The sequence below is a fragment of the Cariama cristata genome, unplaced genomic scaffold (genome assembly GCF_000690535.1).
Source record: "Cariama cristata isolate BGI_N322 unplaced genomic scaffold, ASM69053v1 scaffold7977, whole genome shotgun sequence".
In the NCBI taxonomy this organism is placed as follows: Eukaryota; Metazoa; Chordata; class Aves; order Cariamiformes; family Cariamidae; genus Cariama; species Cariama cristata.
The window spans coordinates 8,907-30,826 of NW_009628291.1; the positions used below are offsets into that span (position 1 = coordinate 8,907).

The 21,920-nt window shown below is 37.6% G+C and overlaps 1 protein-coding gene across 1 annotated transcript; it reads right to left on the reverse strand.

The window, feature by feature from the left end:
* Positions 1-12: 12 nt before the first annotated feature.
* Positions 13-21,664, reverse strand: CFAP97 (cilia and flagella associated protein 97). The gene is made up of 5 exons (XM_009704748.1): positions 20,803-21,664; positions 20,642-20,713; positions 9,382-9,644; positions 867-1,017; positions 13-140 (listed from the first exon to the last, which is right to left on the reverse strand). The coding sequence occupies exons 1-5, from the start codon at positions 21,662-21,664 to the stop codon at positions 13-15; spliced, it is 1,476 nt and encodes a 491-aa protein (XP_009703050.1).
* Positions 21,665-21,920: the final 256 nt, after the last annotated feature.

Here is a 21,920-nt window from a genome sequence, read left to right on the forward strand (position 1 = left end):
CAAAGAATGCACTTACAACCAAGCAGCACGAACATTAGTGGGTTTAGGTCTCTGTAATGCCCCACTGGCTGAATCAGACATGGGCTTTTCATTCCTCTGGTTCATTGTACCTGGTACAGTGGATGCTCTTGAAGTGCCTCCTGTTAACACACATACACACACAGACACACCGGGGGAAAAAAAAAAAAAAGAGTGAGAATGCTTATGCTTAGTACAACAGAAAACTTCATGCTGTATTAGTACTGCAACACTCATTACCGTAGTTTCCAAAAAAACCAAATCACAGTAAGTTGAATTCAAACCCCAAATCTTACGAGTTGTTTGTAAATGGTCAGGACAAAGAATTCAAGCCTATGCTATAGTGCCACTGTTTTTAACCCGACGTGTATGGATGGCTCTGTGGGGACACATGATCTACTTCCAAATATTACACAGACAATTTCTAAGGGAAACAAGGCTACTATCAGTAGATTTACATTTTCCGAATGAGAATTTGAACCTTCTTTGGGGTTTTTGTGTTGTTAATTTTTGGTTCCCCCCCCCCCCCTCTCCTTTCAATAAAGGGTACTGGCATAATGAGAAATATTTCTTCACAGCAAGGATTATTTGACCTTCTTGGAAAAGATGATTAACAAGATAATTTAATAGAAATTTAGGATGGTAAGTAAACAATGCACATGGTCATACTTTTGATATGATTAAAAAAAATCACTTTAATGATTTCTATATGATAAATGATCAACTTAAGGAAGACAGAGAACAGAACTTATTTGCTATTCTTAGCAGTAAGTGCTTCACAATTCTGAATTATAAAAAGATAAACACATGTAAAGAAATGCAAGAATCTGCAACTTCAAAGTACTTACTCGAAGGACTAAGCTGGCTGAAGGCAGATTTTCCTCTTCTTACAGAAGGTGAAGAACTTAGATAACTCATCTGACGCTGATAGTCCATCAATTGTTCAGAACGCCTCATACCAGCTGTTGGTTTCACTGCTTCCAGTCTTTTCAGGAAAGCCTTAATATTGAAGAAAAACGTCATCAAGGAAGAGAAAGAATGAACAAGAAGCTACAAAATAAACACTTACAAATTGATTTTTATTTGAACTGCAAAAAAACCCCAAATTTTTAGCATTGCACAACACCAACTCCTACACTGGGGACCAGCATAGGCTATTCTGCTCACATTCAATTCGTTTGTCAGTGTTATTACACAAATAGTAACTATCCTTTATACATCATCAGTTCTATGTTGAGTACATCTTTAGTACCCCATAGTTCTCTGTACTTTATGATAACTTGAAACAACACATCTGTTTGGCGACAGTAAAGGTGGCGGGAAGATGGGCTGCACTCTTCTAATCCTATATTTAGGTTATTTAGGTACTCCTCTCTTCTGAATTTCCAGAAGGATGAGGAGTTGGTTTTCTGATTTGGTTTTGATTTTTTTTTTTTTTTAAACCTTTGCTTTGCAAACATACTTAGACCATCTTATATTGCCCTACAGGATCCCCAGAGAGAATTACTGACTTCAATTCTGTGAAAGTAACGTCAAAAGGAAAGCACAAACATCCACAGGACACTATTTGTTTTACCTATAAAGTAATTTTAAGATATTCTAGTTGAAATTATTGTTATAGACATCATTTCCTCTTGTTGAAATTAACCCTGGCAATCATATAGCTAGCATTAAATTAGAACAGTTAATTACATAGTATTTGTAAGATAGAGATAGTTTCCTATTCTGCATAACTACTTCTACTTGAAACAGGATTTATTGGTTTAAGAAATTTCCATGATCTAAAAAAAGAACCTGATGGCAGGACAAATTTGGAAGTACCCAGCTACACACAACTTCCAATTAACAACTTCACATTTTTTAAATATATTTTGCCTCCAGCACTTGCCTCACATAGATCTATGCATTCCCTCCGCTAACATAATTTCAGTTTGTTTGATGGCATACAAACATTTGGCAATGACACAGCCATCACTGGTCAGGGTTATGACATGCATCCTATCAATCAGAGGCAATGCAAACTGCGATTACACAGGTCTCCAAAGTACTAAAAATACCTCTGTTAATAAGGATGTATTGTCTAGATGCATACTTAGATTCTTGAATTCTACTATATATCTGTATAGCCATTAAGCTGCACTTTGTATGAAATGATCATTCTTCCCCACTCCCTATCAGGTACTGATTTTTCTTCTGTTTTTGTTTGGGTTTTGGGCTTTTGTTTTGTTTTTGAAGCAGAATATAAAAATTTACAGAAAGCAATTTAGGAAACAGTATAGTATTCACAGGATGTCAGTTGTCGTTGTCTAGCTGTAATAGGAATGTACATACTCTTGGCAGTTTATGCACGGGCACTGGAAACCTGCACAGAGTGCACAAGAGAGAAAGGACAAGTGATTTTGGCTCAGACATAGTATGTCACAAGTGCTTGCGTCAAGTGCCAGTCAGTTCATCATCAAGTGGAAATACCTAAGTAAGCAAAAGTCAAAGGAAGGACTTCAGCTAGAAATAGCTCTTCACTAAAGCCAGTTGCAGAACATGAAATGGTAGACTTGTCTCTAAATGTTACATCCAACATTTTACTCACAACTTCATCCGCATGTCCTAAGACAACTATATACATTCAGACTTGCAGAGATCACTTATTTACCTTCAATATTAAAAATGGAAGCTCTCAATACATTCACTTCAATCACAAATGCATCGGGTAAACTGTAGAAGTGACCGCCGTACAAGAGTCGAGCATGTTTCAACTCTGCACTCTAACTGTAATAGCCTCATAGAATTTGCATACCTTAACACTGCAGTAATTTCAAGCTTGATTCTGGACATACAATATTTATATATGCCCGCTTTATTCTAGTTTAAATACATAAATTCTCTGCTTTTGGTTTTATGCCTGTATTTTAACAAGTATTAAGTCCCCATTACTATAAAAGCAAAAAAAGGAGACCTCTCTCAGTACTAAAATACTACTTTTTGAAGAGGTTAACCCTGGACTTGATACAGCCCTGAGCTACAGAAAGAGCAGACAGAAATTTGTGTGGTGCAGAAGTGTTCTAAGAAAAGCTCTTCTAGAGAATGAGAGAGTAGGTCCTGTGGTTCCCTTGCCCTCTGCTGCAAATTGTACCAAGGGCAGGTTAATTTACACGCTACTTGCAGTTGTGAATTCTGCAGTTTGGAGAATGGCCTGCCGCATACAGAAATGAACTCATCACCACATTGAAATGGCAGTCCTGACCTACTAAATCTGTAACCTGGAACTAATCCAATTCATATGTTTTTATTACCAGCCCTACAATCTTGAGGTCCTTAACTGAGGAACTACCTTATACCATGGTACAAGTACCTTGAACAAATGTTCTTTTTTCAACTAAATATATAAAAAATCTACTAATTCTTTCATTGTGTTCTCCTTTTGAGAAACGGAATGAACAACACTGCCACTTCCCTTGTTATTTTGAAGTGGTAAATCTCTGGAGCCTTAACCCTGCACCGCTAAAGTAAATAGAAATTTTGTCATTGATTTTAATGACAAAAGAATCAGATCACATAACATAATCCAGGTGTTCAGAACCAAATATATGTTCCTGATCAGACTGAAGGAATAAAAAAAAAAAAAGAGTAACAGACACCAATGGCAGGAATGTCATTAGTTGCTCTAAATTGCCTCGTAGCTCCTCAGAGCTCTTGATTCAAGGTCAATACATATATAATGTCATATCATTGATGACCTACCAGCTTGGCAAAAGCCTCCCCAGGCTTCTATTTCCCTGATCTTCTTTTACTCTCTTATAATACTGAGTTTACAATGAAAGTAGAATAATAATATAAAAAAAGAAAAAAAAAATCACAGAAGGTGTTCCTGCACGATTACCTTCTAGAAATGTGATAATTCTTTATAAATCTAGGCATCTGGACATAGATTAGTATCTATAAAAGACACTAAAATACATATTGTCAGTGACAGAAGGAAGTGTCAGATTGCCAACAATTGGAGAACAAAGGAGCCCAACACTGTGTCAAAAGATTGCTGCTATACAGTGGGCCAAGGTAAGTGCTGCTAATTCAATTTTGGGCATATCAAGAGAACACTAAACCTAATTCTAATGCTTTCTGTCAGAAAAAGGAAAAATAAAATAGAATAATCAGTACACACTTTTCTGCAGCTATGTTGAAAAAGAAAAAAAACACACTGAAAATGCAGCACTCCTAAACTGAGTTCAGAGAAGGTACAAAACATTACTTTTTCTTGTTTTACTTTGCTTTTTAAATGCATGAAGGCTTCAGTTTCACCTCCTCTGAATCCTAACCAGCTGACTAGTGTGCCTTGACAGCTGTTCAATTTTATTTATATTATGCCTCCTCTAATGTCACTGATGTTAGTGACCACACTGTCCCTCTGTAGAGTGCCGGGGGGGAGGGGGAAATAGATAATAGTGCATTCAAGGACAGCTTTCTGTTCTTCAATGCAAGTATTTGGAATTTTCTTCAATTGCCAGTTGCATTAATTAGTTCTAACCTCACAAACTCTAAATGTCAAAAAACTCCTGAAGTTCTTCAATCTACAGAAAAGCCTTTCTAACTGAACAGCTACCAAGTTTACGTGTGGCTTGCATCACCATAAGGAAAGTAGGCTAAAAGTACAAAAATTTAAAAAATCCCACAAAATTGAGCAGTGTGCAAAATAATAAAAACTTTCCTTGAATCTGCCAATTAATCAGTCTTTATAGTGTTCAGGAATCTCAAGTCTGGGTCAGGAATCAGACCACAAAAATCTGACCACAAAGAGTCTATAGCCTAAATACTATGATCACAGAATTGCACTACATTTGCACCATACTGCAGTATATTTTAGCCAGGCAGATCTGTGTGCCAATCCCACATCCCGATAGCTTCCCCTGATGAGAAAGCCATGGAAATATCTTATTTTCACACTTTGTAACCTCAACATTTCGTCTTTAGTCTTGGCATACAATGGCTTTGAACAAAGTAAGTGAAAATATCTTATAAAACCCTATGTGCCTGAATTTCTAGAGACACCAACCCAACATAAATATTTCTGAGATCCTAAGAACACCCGGAAGACTACATCCTCTTTCACAACCGCATTCCCTACAGCTTTCTCCTCCAGACTGAGACCAGTAAGGCCGAACAACCTTGGTATTCTTTGTACAACCACGTAAGTATGCAGCATCAGAGGCCTGATGCTCTCAGACTTCGGGGGTGGCTCTTGAGGAGAGGAGAAAGGGAAGGCAGAGAAAAAGCAGTGTGGAATACAACAAGGGAGGAAAGTACAAGGTGCCCGGGCACAACCCTGATGGACCAGTGCCCTCTCTCTCCTGTTTCTTTCCATGCCTAGAAGTTATCTCCCTGGTTGCAGCATGACAGGGATGGCAGGGCAAGCGCAGCACAGGATTGAAGGCTGTGGCTCAAGATAAGGTATATCCTTTGTAGGTGGTGGCAGCCAGTTAGGGAGATGGCCAGAGGCACTATCCCTCCCTTGCCCTTTTCTCCTCACCCAATTACTACAGCCCATCAGCACCACTAAATCAAGGGGAGACAAACGAATATACATTCATTTATAGCAGGATAGTACTTGCATTTCTAAAGGAGGTTCTGATTTTCCAGCAAGACAAAGGCAGCTCAGACTGCAAGAGAAGGGAAACAGTTTCGCTGAAGGATTGTTGCGTTGGTAGATGCCACGACGACTACCGCAAGGGGTGCGGAGAAGCATTAATGACATCTGCAGCACAGACGACTCCAGGAACCAAGCAGGTGAAAAGAGAAAGACAGCCCTTCCAGAGAAACACGGTAAGTGATTTTTTTAAATTTGTGTAGGAGGATGACTACACTGGAACTGAGATCAGAGTGGGATCTGTTGGGGCTTAGGGTACATTTTGGGGGAGTATGAGGTGGGGGAACAAACAACATGGAGTGTTATGTGCAGTGAGTCCTAACAGCATGGGGTAGGAAGAATGCACAGGGATCTGTGGAAAGATCAAATATCCACAGAAAAGGAGAACACTCTCATCCCTCTTGATCTAAGGGTTGAGAACTGTTGTCCCAGACCTGCCGAGATCCTCCAGTGAACTTCCAGTGTGAACTCAGAAGGTCACTTGTTCCTCCCTAGGAACTTGGCTGAACACAGCAGCTCAGCTCACTAAGGTCATCTAACACCTAAATCCTAGTCCAGAATTAATAAAAGTGATGACAAAAAACAACCAACAAAAAACAACACAGAGGTATGAATTATTTCTAATTTTAGGTGAAGCGACTGAAGAATGGTATGGTGGCTGCAAATCTGTATTTCAAGATCCCCAAACAGTCACCTGTATACAGCAGTATAGATTTTTGCACCACACAATAAACCATTAGAAGTTTAGAGGGTGTGTAGTGTCCAGTCTATGAAGTCAAGTATCTTATTTATACCGGCAGAAATAATGACTAATACGTCAATACAGAGAGAGATGCATATATGCAGACATGAGAAAAAAGTAACACATCACTCAGACATATGTCCCTTTCCATTGGAGAGGAGACGGGGTTGACAGCATCTTCAAACACAAGAGCAGAATGTTTTCTGAATCAGCAGCATCCTCTATTGGCAAGAGACGCACGCTAATCTTGCTAGCTCAGACAAGCAATCAAAAGCAGGTTCCACTTATGAAAGCACACAGTCAAAAGCAGCAAATACAAAATTCTGACATTAATTTTAACAGCAATCTATTTTGCTAATTGTGTTTTTTCCATAAATTGCTAATTACTACCTTGCAACTACTGCTCTTCAGAGCAATGCACCTTTTTATTCCATCATAGCTCTTTCTAGCAGAGGCTGTGGGAGCAACATACATTCCCTGTATCTCCTTGTACCCTTTCAGAGTAGAGAGCACCAAAGCTAGAGAGCACCAAACCGCTTTGATTCCTCTCTGATTTCCTAATATTTTAATTACTTTCCCTGCATCACCTCCGATGCCAAATGCCTGCACCAGAAATGAACCTGTCTTTCTGATAACAGTAAATATAGGCATTACTCCAAGAATGTTCTAGCGGAACAAGTGAAAGGTTTCCCTAGACAAGGTGTTAACCTCAGGACAAGAAATTATAAAAGCTGTAATCCACGAGGGGGAAATAAAAAAAAAAATAATCCCTGCATCAAAACTCTCTGACCCCTTGCACAGACTACTATTGTAGATTTCTGTTCTTGAATTATTTACAAAACCCTGCATCCTTCTCCAACAAACATTTCACAAAGGTGCATCAAGCTGCATATCCTGTACACAGTACCTCAGGTATTGTATTACAAAAAAAAAATAATTCTTCTCAAGTAATAGAAGAAAGATTGATAAGGAAATTCCACGGAATTCCAGCTCTTCAGTCTACAAAGGTGAAGAATGCTGCTGACCAGAAGAAAACAACAAGTTCATAAAGCACATATTTTTAGGTATATAAAGCAAAAAAACCACATCAATGGGCAGGGTAGGGCAGCCATTTCATTTACAGTCTCTGAGAAAAGCATGTCATACTTGTAATCCTAAAAGGTAGTGCTAGAAAAATCAGTATGTTACAACTTTGATGGTCTAGGTGCACAGACACTTCGAACAGAACAAAAAAGTAAACACAACTGCTCAAAAATTATAGCAATGTTAAACAAAACATAAGAGCTACACTGACGAATCACTCTTGCAAAAAGAAAAGCAGAATACATCATCCTGAGTTTGGGGAAAAGAATAAACCAAATGTTTTTATAGTCTAAAATAGCATGATGTCCTAACACAAATTCTAAGGAATGATTCTGATGTCAAACATGTCCACTTATGCTGCTGACGACAACACTAAAGCATAAATAAGGAAATGAAGGATAGTATTTCTCGGACTACAAGGAACCACCATTAATCTCCAACATGTACTAAAACAGCAACGTGTGAAACTACCGTATTTAGGTTTGTTGAATTTTTGATCCCAAAGTTGCAAAGGCAAGACATTCTTGGACAAAATATTGCAATATATCTTAAGAGAAAAGGTTTGTGGCTTTGAGTAAACAGAACTGTATTGTAAAATACCATATACATTAATTTATAGTAATGATCTATTGTTATGTAGTACAGCATATTACTATTACATCATAAGTGACTGTGACATAGCACTTCCTCCCCACAGTTTAAGAATACACTCATTATCAAGGCTCAAGTGGAAGAGGAAGCCCTGCTTTCAATATCTTAAATAAACAAAAAAAACAAACAAAAAAAACCCCCACAACACATGAAGAAAGCCCTCCTACCAACCTAAAAACACTGAAGCCTAAAAATATTTCTTCCTCAGACAACGAGAAGTATATCACACATCTATAACACATCTATATCAAACATCTATACAAGCCAAATTCTTCCAGTGTCTGAAGTATAACATTCTTTTTGTCAACTGTAATCCAGTGGAGCTGGGTAGAAAGTTTCCTACTTTGAAAAGTTTTAACAATCTAGATGTCTGAAAGCTGGAAGAACTAAAACCTAACAGATTTTCCTGAATAGGTCAAATAGACTTTCTCCATGTTGAATCTATCTCTCCATCTATATAAAAGGAAATTGCAACCTACACTTACACAGAAGAAAGAAGTGAATAAATCACTTTCACTGTCAATTTTCCAAATATTTTAACTACATTTTATCTCCTTTTCAAACACACTAATGAACAACTAGGGAGATACGAAAATGTCATTATATGTATTACAATTCAATCACTGAAAATATCTCATCCAAAACAGTATATTTTTCTTATTTGACAACTGCCAATATCCTCATAAACGAGTCTGAATTTCTGTTTTCCACTGAAGTTATTGTGATTGCCATTACATTCAAATACTGTGACAAGCAAAGCGCTACAAACACTGGAAGAGATGGATAGTTATAAAATGAGTCAAAAACCAAAACTGACATCCACATTGTATCCTCAGTATTTCAAATAGAATGGGTTTGACGCTATCACATTGATTGCTTTATTTTTTGCAAGCCTGTTCTTGAGAAACTAGTAATCATGATGCATGAAGCAGGACGAATGTAGTCAGACTGCTATCCAAAGTTATAAGGATGTTAACAATAATGGTTGTTACTCTTAAATTGAATGATACTAAAGCAAACTCATATAAACTAAAATCTCTATTAACGTGAAAAAAGTATCATTCCCCTCCTTCCCCCAAAACATATGAACAATTATGTAAACAGCATAGTAATGGAAATACATTGCACACTTAACTGCAGTAAAGCTCCAAGTGCTGCCTGGCCAGTTTTGTAAATATTTCTCAGGAGTTCATCTGACAACAAATAGTCCTTCTCAATTTACTGATCCAAATCCGTTCTCAAAACTTACCAGGTTTTCCCTTTCAATTCTCTGCTGCTCCTTTTGCCTGTTGAGGGCACTGTGGTACAATTTAGGAGGCGGCAGAGACGACTTCTTCAACGTGGTACTTCTTCTCGGCTTTGCAGACTGCCTGGACAGCTCTTTTAGCAACCTTTGGTTTTCCCGATCAATCTGTCTTACTTCTTCATTTGTGAAAGAATAATTTTTCCTTGTTCCTCTAGATGGCTGATCAATAGTTATTTTTTGTTCTTTTTTCTCCAACTGTAGGAAAGCTTTAAAGTGGCAAAACATAAAATACTCACATTAAAAAACCAAACCAAATGCAAATTTTGCATTCTATTATTAGGATTTGCTTACAGACCTGAAAAAACACGGTACATTTCACCTCTTCCCATGTGAATTCCAGATTTATGCATTTCAGATTTTTTCAGGGATGCTCAGTTATCCACAGTACATTGATTTTACACAAATTTCACCACAAAAATCAAGTCTAATTTTGGCGTTAGTTAAAACCCATCTGCTTCCTTCTCACTAGGTATCTCTCCCCTCCCCATTTACGACTGGTAATCCAGACGAATTGAACAGATGCAGGGAACAACGGAGCAATACAAAAGAATCCGCAATATGCACACAGACACGCTGTAAGTATTTGTGTAGAATATATCTGTATTTAGAAATCAGAATATAAATCAGCCTTGTGTCCACAGTCATTTCTTCTGTGTGGTCAGTATATCAGATCCTCCCTTTGACTCTGATCACACCTGATCTCTATGTTTACCAGCATGCCTGCCCAGGTTCTACACTGACACAATATACTCCATCCTTGAGACTTCCATCCTCAAATATTTTTACTGTAGTTACTATGGTACCAGCAATCAGCATAGGCAATTATATATATCTACATATATGCTAATGGGGCTACTGTTATACAGCACTAAAGCAACATTGAACATAATCATCATCACAGTGGTATCATTTGTGGCATCACTATAAGTATCGGAGAAGTTTTTCAAGCAATAGAAAACAGTTTCAGGAAGCCAGAACTAGAAATAACTTACAGAACTAAGAATTAAACCATATGTTAGTATTTAGGTGTTTGCACATGGAAAGAGATTTAAACTTTGCTCCAAAGATATCTAAAATATCTGTCTTAGTTGAGAGGCAGAACAGAAATGTTTCAGACAGAAAACTTGACACTGGGGAAGCATGACTCAGAGACACAAAATGCATTTCCTGAAGTGATTTTGATGATCCTTTGCTCCTAAAGCGATACTACATCATATCAGTGCAGGAATCATAAAGGGAAAGACGAAAGTTAAATTTAATGGATGGAGAAAAATGAATGAGCATAGTAACAGAAGAAAAATTACTGGGGCCTGGCAATTTAAAACAGTAAAAAAACCAACAAATTAAACCAGGATATGAGGTTTCAAGACAAAAGAACATAGAAGGCACACTTAAAAATACACAGCAAGACAGACTTGCACAATTGCAAGATAAGATAATAACTGCAAAACTTCACTCTCAGCCAGAGCCAGTTATGTTTATTATAGTTCCACTGGAGCTTTGCTATTGACCTATTTCTAAGCCTTTGCTTTCTAAAGCTCTGCAGTAGATCTTCTGGCAACTATTTTAAGAGCTTTGCTGTCGTGGTATTACCCCATCAAACCCTGCACTATCTATGGTACGGGAATGGCAGTACCAGGTTAGATCAAACAGATTTTTGGAGCTGAGACACAGATGAGGAAGCCTTACCCAAGCCATTCCCCACATTTCTCCAATATCACAGTGCCTCCAGAAGATACCCCTCACTCTTACCCCTAAAAGCTCCACACAAGCAAAACAAGCATCCAAAGCAGAAAGAAAAACAAAACAAAACAAAACCAGGCACGCAGTTAATGTTTCATCAGCAAACACTTCCACATCAGCAGTTTTTTGGCAAGGAATGTCTAAGGCAGCCTTTAATAGCGTATAAACTTCAAAGAATTATGAGCGTGTTCTTTGTTCAAAACAAAACAAAATTAAATATTTGTTACGGTATCTCAATTGAGTTTATTCCAGAACTGATGCAAGCAAATACTGCTACTGTCTTTGACAAATTTAGAAACAGTATCCAGAACTCAAAATCCAAACAGTTAATGAATTTTGAAAGCCCTCTGGAAATCAGTAAGCTTGCACCATCAGTATGCTAGGCAATATAGGCAAGAACTGCCTTCAGGCTGCTCCAACTGTGAGGTTGTCCACATTGGCAAATATTGTTTTAATTTGTCAAGAGAAGATGCAAATCACCTCAAAACCAAGACACAATGAAAAACAGTGCAGATCAAGTGTGCCAACCAACAGGTTAATAAAATATAAATGTCTTGAAAAGCATCTTTACAATTTAGTAAGTCATTCTCAAGGGAAAACTAATACAGCCATCAACACCATTTGAGGAGACAAACCTGGGATGAGACTGATCTGGGTACATCTACAAGGGACAAAAAGAAATGCACAAAAAATAACTAGAGCCAGACAATCCACATGGTACCATCAAGCTGCAGTGTATTTCTCAGTAAAAAAAAAAAAAAATTAAATATATCCTTATGGGAACATGCAAAACTAGCAGTGCAGAACACAGCTGGAAGAAAGTAATTTGAATAATCATTTGAAGAAGATATTTATTTTATGTCATGTTATGTAACTGACAATTGTATTACTATGAAGCTATGAAAGATAATTTAATCTTTTGCCTTACATCCATAGCATGTCATGGGTTAAACAAGACTGCATATCACATGCAAGAGTGGAAATCAGCTTGTGGCAAAGAACAGTTGTTCAACTGAAGTCTTGACCTCGCATTGTGGCACCAACGCTACTGGTGATGTAGTCTCTTACAAGAGACATTTCAGCTTTTGAATAAATGTCAGTGCAAATCCCAAACAGCTCTTTTCTTTCTGTGAAAAGTGTGAAGTAGTCAAATTCCATTTAAAGCAATGGCATTCTGAATTAGGATATTTTTTATTAGAAATACAGGTTTCTGATCTTTACTGGTATATGTTTGTTTTAATTCTCTGTAAGGTAGCTGGCTATACTTCAATGGAGGGCATATACTCTTATGATGCAGCTGTGAACTATAACCAGTAAATGCAGATTAAAAATGCTTAGAGATAAATAAGCATCAAGGTAATTACTTATCTTTTGACTTGCTCATTTTTCTGGAAAACCCCTGTCAGCTGTGATAAAAAAAAAAACAAACCAAAAATAGAGCAATGCCACAAACAAACACCTTTCCCTTTCCCCTCACTGCTGGTCAGTAAATGCTTTTAGAAATAATGATCCAAGGAACTCAGCAATGATTGTTAACACATGGCGATCCACGAGCACTTCGTTGTCACTCAGATCTCCTAAGGGGCAATGGCATGTATGCAACTTCCATAGCGTTAAACACCACGGGTGTTTTATCAGGCAGTTGGTGTGAATACATATCTACGTACATTTCCATGCATTGCTCTACTGGATACTACTTCTTATATAGATATATAAGTATACTCATATGAGTAAAGCATGACAAAATTTTACAGACTAACTTTACTCTTACCTGCCAGCTTCTTCAGTCACATCCCTCCAAAGACTTTTTTTCATTCACCCCCTCTTTCTTCCTCCTTTCCTTACCCTTTCAAAAGTTGTTTTCCTTTCAGTATATTTTCCTTCTACAGTGCCTCACTCACACCTATCACCTCACCACAAAGAGAGCCTTTCCCACTTGCGGCAGGCAGAAAAGAGACTCCACTCCACTTTCCTCAGTATGCTGCTCATTCTTAGCCTCATCATTATTTACACTTAGCATAGAAACTCACTTTACTTACTGCCAATAGCTTTCTGATGACTCTTGAGGTTAAGGGCTTGCTAGCAGTGATAATATCAAATTTATCACACCTCAATTGTTGAAATGGAAAGAATTGTTAAAGATCACCATGAAGGTTCTGCTGTGAAGTTACTCAGTGAAGCCAGAGCGGAAGACTGCCAAAAACCTCTTAATATATTATTGAATTACAGAAGACTCAATTTTTGCACCAAAAGTTCAGACCCAATACAACATGTGCAGCAGCAAGTTTTCTTCAAGCGGATGGAGTGAAAAGATGAATCTAAAACACTCTAGTTCCTCACTAGTTTTCTTCAGTTCCTCAACTGATCTTTTTATAGTTAGCCTTCTGTATGACCTAAGGAAGAACCACATTTGAAATTTCACAAGTAGCTCTTTGCAGCAACAGTGCTGCAATATACCAAGGCACTGGATCAGATAACACATTGAAAGTAGTTGGTTTGTTGTTCTTCAAGCTAAGTTGATAATTTAAGAGTTGTGTTTTACTTAGTTAAGATCTACATTAAGGAAGAATTTAAGCTGCAAACACCACTTCAAAACAAACCATAACCAACTGAAGCCTATCCATAGATAACCTTTTCTAAACCACAGCAAATGGAACATTGATCTCCTCAGGAAGTGCGCAACAGGAGAGCTTCAGGTTTACTAGGGTAAAGACAAGCAACAGAATGCATACTGTGTCACTGAAAGGGGATCACTAATACTACAGGGTAAGTGCTTGTTCCTAACAAACCAAGCAGAAGGCAGGGGACATCCATGAAATCACTACTGCTTAAACGACACTCAAACAAACCGCAGTAGCAATGTAACAAAGCAGTGAGCAAAAGCTTCTGCAGGTCTTCCTGAAGCAGGGGTGACACTATTTCCATGGTCCAGAATGAGGCTTCTAACCCTAGAACTTCAAATCAGCAGAAAGAGTTTCCACTACTTCCAAAGTTACCTGGCTGAAAATCCATCCAACCCGCATTCTGCAAAGCGCCACTTACACAGTATCATAGTCCTATTCCCTGCACACTTATATGACAGAAAATTAGGTAACCCACAGCAGGTATGTATGTCCAATATGCATTGAATGCGATTCAACATTCACTGGCAACAGCATTGTCTTCATGGCAAAGGCAGTAAGCGTCTCAGTGAGGTCAGCACAAGCCTACAAAACCAGGGACAATTCACCACCAATAAACAAAAAAGAATCAAGATGCCATGGAAGAGGTAAATGCATTTATTCTAAATGCTATTAAATATTTCAGGTACAGTTAGTGTTATATAACTCAAATATTTGAGTTTCAAAGCTATTTCAACAATTTATTCAACAGTGCAGCCACGCTACTCTCTAACCACAATGCGTAAGCATTTGAATGGTTTATCTGGCTATTTTTGCAGTAGCCAATGACAACATGAGGCAACACTACAGTTTAAGGTTATGATTTAAGGTTCTAAAGACTTTGTAAGTCTTGGAACAATTAAATATGATTTACCTGTAGCTTCATACTCTATCAGTGGGTAATACCTAATTTAACTAAACCCCTACTTACTAGTTCATTGTCAGCCAGACCATAAATCAATAATTTGGGGGAGAGGGATAAACAAGCAGCAGCATTTGCATAAAGACTTGCACACTGTGCAGTCTGCTTCTCATTTACTGGTAAGCAGGAAAAGAAAATTCTTTGGTATTCACAGGATTTCTATGAAAGCTGGTTTCCATGGAGAGACACCCGATTTTCTTTTAAGCAATAAACAAGCTGTTTATTGCTTTCAATTTGTAAGCATTGAAATGACCTTGCAGAGTGAGAAAGGCCAAACCTTATATAAAATACAAATGATAATTAGCAAGTCAAATGCATTAGGACAGGATGATACAGCTGTCCTAATGGCATTAAGGCTAAAATTAAAACCATGCATTTTTCAGTCTATCTGCTGCAATCCCAGAAGAGGAAAACAAACTAAACTGTTTCAGTGCTTACACTTTTGAGTTTTCCTGGCATTTTGTTTTATATTGCTCTACTACCACATCTGTAACACATCTGAAAAATACAAAAGGATTAAACCACTGTTCTTCATCCATGTCTAATAGTTTCAATCTAAAATTATTTCCCTGTAGTACCTCTAAACAACTATTTCCTAGAATATTCATTATTTCATGTCACAGAACTCACAGAACTCTTTAAAAAGGATTTTTGAGAATTCATGATTCGATGTTTTCTTAAGAAAAGGAGAACCTGTTTTTCAAGTATAAATTTAAAAAAACATAAATATGCTTAAATAGGGCTGCTAGTTACTTCTTGATGTCATGAGAAAGACAACAGATACCTCACAGGTGCAGAATTTATTTTCCCAAAATTACACATTTTCTTATGGATGTTGGGAAAGTCTGAATCTCTTTACAATCTTGAAGATTTTCAATCTGTTTTCAAACTCTAAATGTAAGAATAAGCCGATAATTGCTCTTCTGCCTCAACATGAGTTACTAGACCTGCAAAAACGATGCTTAAGTATACACATACACATGCAATTAGTTCAAACTATGAACATGCAAACTAAGTCGAACTTAGTGAAAACGCTACACGTTTAGTTCAAGTGTAGAATTTGTGTGGTATGTATATATTTAAGAGTCTACTTTAAATTTAGATATTGTTTAACAGTTATTCTACAAATATACCAGTTCAGCATGAATTAGGGATATGTTATGTGTGCTCAGAGGAGAAAATTTCAGTTATAAAGAACTTATTCTATTTCCTGAGACACAAATTATAGCCAAAAAAAAAATTAAAGCAATTGCTACATGTTCAGTTGAAGCTGCTATTTAGTTTTCTATAATAGCTTTTATTCAGAAACACAGAGCTTTTACTTTCATGATAATGATATTTACATCACAGTGCTTTTCACCAAGTGAGCTCTGACTATTTCACAACAGAAAATCTAAGGCACAGAAGAGAGAAAAAGATTTATCAGAGAGCATATAGGTCAGTGAGAGCTTCAAGGATAGAATTCAGGTCTTCAGCCTGTGGCCCACTGTCCTACTTACCCCATCACACCACCTCCTCAAGTTAATAATAGCTAATACCATGGATTTACAGACTAATTCTCACAGACACCTCTGTAAAATAAGCAGGTATCAACCTCATTTTACAGAGCAGAAAACATGAAGTGCTAAATTCTTTAGCACTCTATACACCTTGTGCAAGCCCATTACTACTGTATCAATACCCAACATAAATTCAGATAAACAGATACACAACATTTTTAGCACACTATTCTGTATTCTGAACTACAGAAAAAGAGACTTGCCTAGAGACAGAGAGCAAGCCTGTAGCATAACGGGATGGAAATGTATGAGTGCTTAGTTCACACTCATACGCTTAACCCACCTCTTTATCTGCATAACCTCAATTCCTTAAAATTACATGGGACATTGGATCAAGACATAGCATCAAGCAAAACAGCACCAGAAAATTTTCTGATTTTTTTTATTCCCAGCTTTCTAACATGGAGTTTTATGAAAGTACTTCCAAAACCAATTTTTGACAATCTATTTCTTTGCACTGGCATATTTAATTCTCTTTCTGTGTTCAGATTACTCAAGACTACAGCAGAGGAGATAACTCTGACATCTATTATTATGGGGTTTGAATATTGCTCCGAGTTAGTTATTATTTTAATTTTCTGAAATATCTTCAAGGTTTATAGCAAAGTGGAAACTGCATTGACTCACAAAAGAATTACATACAAAATCTATTTAACATCATGAAACAACTGAAGAACTGTATTTCTACCTGAAAAATTATAATCACACCTGTATTTTTTTCTATGCAGGAGGCCAAAAAAAAAAAAGAAGGAGAAAGGTAAAGAGTGAGGCAAGGTCCGCAAAATGTAAACCCTACTGACCTTGAGTAACTGAAACGGTGAGTATCTATGTTCTTGACCACACTGATATTTAAATTCCTAAGTAGTGTGGCTGGCTGACTCCACCGTGCTACAATGGTTCTTATAGTCACACACCATAATGACAACAGCTACATGACAGCAGTCTTAGCATTGTAATGAAATGATGTAGGTTTCCTAAACATCGAATTCTACGTCTGTAAAAATGAGAGGATTCAAGCGTCATATATTTAGCCTTTATATACATTTTAAATAAGCATGCCACCCAAACAGCAAGCGATTTTCACGAACAGACTTAAAAAACCACTAGCAAGAACAATTAAACAATTCAGCAGTTCACAGCTACCAAAACAGTATCACAGATAAACCCAATAATTTTTATGCACGATGTAGAAATAATTAATAACTAATCACTAAGTGCAGTAACTTGAACAACATGGTCCAGGTGGACAAAGACTGTAAAATGATCCAGGCTGGTTTTAGCATGCCAGGCTCTGCAGCCACAGGGCTTCAGCACAAGCAAGCAGCGCAGGCTCTGCTCCCCAGGGAGGATGCTGCAGAAAGGTGCTCCCTCCACCTGAACTCCAGGCCACTCTAAACTGAGCATCAGACACTGCCATGGGACTGATTTGGAAACAAACAACAGAGATTGATCCAAAAAGTTCTGCATTTATCCATCTACCCTGCATCATCTCTGCTTTCACTATGGCCTGCAGTTTCTGGTGATCCTGTTACCGCTGCCCATTGCGGGCTCCTCAGAACTGAAACAGTGTGAGTGTGCATCCCATACCTTAACATGGTAGCTTACGGATACCTGGGCTCCACAATTTCTTCACTGCACCTGTTTATCTGTCTTCCTTCATGCTGCATCTGCTCTGAAATGTGCTCGGCTGTTCACATGCCCCTCCTACATCAGCATACATGCAAAGCCATGCCAATACAGCCATACAACCTGCAGGTTCTGAAAATTTCACATTTTATTGCACTTCTTTCTTCCCTTTGAAACTGGTGTCGACTCCTGTCTAATAAATGCCAATATAAGGAGTACATTCCCATGCTTTGTCTTTGGCAACACGCAGAACCTGCTTCTCTCCAGTTTTCAAGCACAATCTTCACTTCGCCCCCAGCTACTCTTACCAAGTAGATTTCTGCCATTTTGACTAAAACCAGTTCAGTTATTTTCCCCAGGGTGAACGGAGGCTACACAGCAAGTTGCAGTACCTGGTAATGCTCACTTCAGTAACAGTATACATAAAATGACAACTTTCAGACGTAGTAACCAAGTGTCATCACACGTAGTCCTGTTTTAGCCAAACCAGGACATGACTTCAAATTAATTCTATTTTAAGATACACAACTACCTCACTGCTTAATAACGAGACTCTTGTTCTAGCACAAAACTTGTTCTTTGAACACCATGCGCTTTTAACAGATTTCTTCCCTTTCTTTGTTCTTGTGATTCTTTTTTAATACAAGAGATTCTAGTCTTCCCAAATGCTCATATTACCAGTGCGTAGAACTGTACACAATGAATTACTGCACGTTCCCTAGAAACAACACAGTAACAGATCACACTGAAATTCTGCAAGTTTCTGGGGACTCTGGGAAGTTAAACTCACATAACTGCTGTAAATGCTTAGGCCCAGCTATATTACAAGCATATCTGATGAAAATTTTAAATTAAATACTTCATCAGTATAGATTACTGGAAGAATATTATACTTTAAAGCAAATCTGAGACATCCTGACGATCATGTAAATACTCTTTCATGCACTCAGGTCTGGGCTTACACTGTTCTCACTTGAAGCAATGTTCACACCTATGCAATTCTGATGAACATTTAATGCAGACTGGAGGGGGAATGATTTGCACTTTTTTTTTTAAATGAGTATGGAAAAACCTGGAAGCAATAACCCAGAATAAGACTAGCTCCTATTTTCCCAGACTAGTTACTTTCCACCATTAATAATCCTGCCCCATTTAAACTTCAAAATACCCAAAGTAATTAAGCTATGTTTTGCTTGCCAATTTAGAGAGGCACTTGGGAGTAATATGCATGTTAATCAGGAGCATTAGCTGCCAGACTATATGAATTCTACTTCTCATTACTCAATCTTTATTATTGTTACTAAGAATTATTTTTCAGTTCTGGGAAAAAACTCCCCCCGCCCCTCCTCCAAAGAGAGATGGATCTCTGAGGATACTCTGAGCTGCAATACCCATTTGTTTTAGGGATGAGAAGAGTCCTTCCATAATCACCAGTTACTAAATAGCTCTTGCTATCAGGGAACGAATGAAGATGTATGACATCATCATTCCAACTGCCTAGCAACAACTCTTCTAACACCATGTTTTGACAAGTGGTTGGAGCCTTTTCTAGTATGAATGAGTTGCTGGAGCACAAGGACCATCAGATGAGAATCAGCTCTACCTTTCTTGATGGCTAGCTCTGATTTTCTTACCATCAGAAGAATTTCCATACAAGTAAAATCCTCATTTCTTCTCATAGGAAAGTTAAATGATGCATACAATATATTTGAATCCTTACTCACTAGAGGCTATGTCTGGCAAGGTGCAAAGTGAAGAAAGATGACATACGCAGTTTTAGTCATCTCAGACCCACCGCAACACAGCAAACTTGGGTTGAAATGTACCAGACTTAGACTGTAAGAGGCTCTTCTCACCTGAGAGCAGCAGATTTCTTGAGCTAAGCCTCTTTTATTCTATAGATTTCACTACTGAAAACTCTGGGCCATGAAAACAAGTGCAAAAGCACCGTGTAGACCTTCAGGTACACACATGAGATCATCCAGTGCATTCTCACCCTGTAGAATGAAGGTTTGCAACGAATGCAGTGAAAGAGACTTCAAGTTCTCTCTCAGACTCCATTATTAAGATTTATTAAATCTATTGGCAAGAAGCAACCACTCAAGTTTTAGTAAAGATTATCTGTTATTTTTCTCTTCAAAATACCTTTACTCAACTTTATGGTATCTTAGAAGGCAGACAGTTCATAAAAAGAACTTCAAATAATTCCGTTTCATTATCAAAAAGCAATCAGAAGTTTAAATATATAAATACTATTTATCACGCAATGTAGTTTTGGACTGCCTTTCAATTTTGAAGGTTGATATCCCAGCATTTTGTCAGAAAGGTTGGTGTTTTAATTTAGATAGTAAGTTGTGGCATAGTCCAGGAAACCTTGATTTCTCAAAATGCATATGTAGTTTTATTATTGAATTTGTTAGTATAGCAAATCGTATTTAGAGATTCACCCCATCTGTATATCTTACTTCTAGGCATATACATACCAACACACGCTCATGCACATGCTTCTTCTTCCCACTGTAGAATCAGTACTATTTATGTACATAAGAATTCAAAGAATTAGATCAATATAGTTTAACCACAAACCAGTTTTTAAAATACTTGTGGCACACCTCATTCTCTTCTATTAGAACTCAATTATTCTCAACAATGTACAGATGTCATACTTTGTAAAAAGAAATTTTAAAAGTCACCTTTCAAAAGCTGATTCAGGTCCATGGCATCATGCAAGACTTTTCGACTATATCTGCGATCAAACTCGGAATCTAATGGAAAAAATACAGACATAAGATTGGATTTCCCAGCCCCATAGGTTTTACAAATTTTGCATTGTACTTAAATTCTTCAAAATTACCATATAATTCTTGGCTCACATTTTCCTGTCTTTTTACTTTTAGTTTCTTATCATTTGATGCTGCAAGTTCAAAAGACTGGATAGGACTGATGTCTGGAGTTGACAGAGGTGTTACGTCAGTCACTGTGTCTTCAGACTCCTCCAAGTAGTCACCAAGCTTTGGTTTTCCTTCTGCTAATTTCATTGCTGACTTGAATTTTTGTTTTGGAGACAGAAGAGCATTCCTACAAGCATTCCTCTTTGAAGAAGAATGAGATGAATCTGATAAACAGCTATCGGAATCCGTATCGGAACAATCTGTATCTGAGCTTGAGGATGAGGATGAGGAGGACGACGAGGAGGAAGAAGAGGAGGAGGAGCTGATATTAGTATATTTTTTGCTAGCCTTTTTTATGTTGTTTGATTGCTTAGCTGACTTTGGTCTAACCTTCTGTTTTTTGCCATCATCACTACTATCTTCTTCATCTGTATAATAATCTTCTTCACCTTCTTTAACTATTTTGGGGATTCCAGCAGGAACATTCTCCTGTGTTCCCCTATTTGCTGTAGATCTCACTCCAGATGTACCTGCATTCTCCGCAACTGGAGAAAGTGACAAAGACGAAGCATCTCCAAGATTACCTGTGCTACTTTGTAGGGACTGATCCTCCTGCAAATCTTTCTGCTTTTCTTCACTTTCCTCCTCACAACACTTTGCACCTTTTGAATTAGAAACCAAATCAGGGTCTGCAAGAGCTGCTTTTGTACTTCCTTTCTCTATACATTCACCATTTCCTTCAGCTTTCTTTTTCTCTTCCTCACAATCACTGTCAAAGAAAGCATGATCCACTTCACCATCTGATACATCTTCAAATCGGTCCATACTGAATACCTGCAACCATCAGAAAAAGTTTCCACAGGTTAGCATAAAAACAGATCCAAGTATACTTTTAGTATAATAGTTTTGGTTTTTACTCTTTTAGCTCTAGTAATTTATAATTTCGCAATTAATTATGTTATATTGCTAGACATAATGCCATAGTGAGTTCCGTAAAGAAATTTAGTGCCACCTTATCGTACAGAGCTCACATGTTAGACCAAAAAGCTTTACTTTAAGCCAACAAAAACCATCATGATTT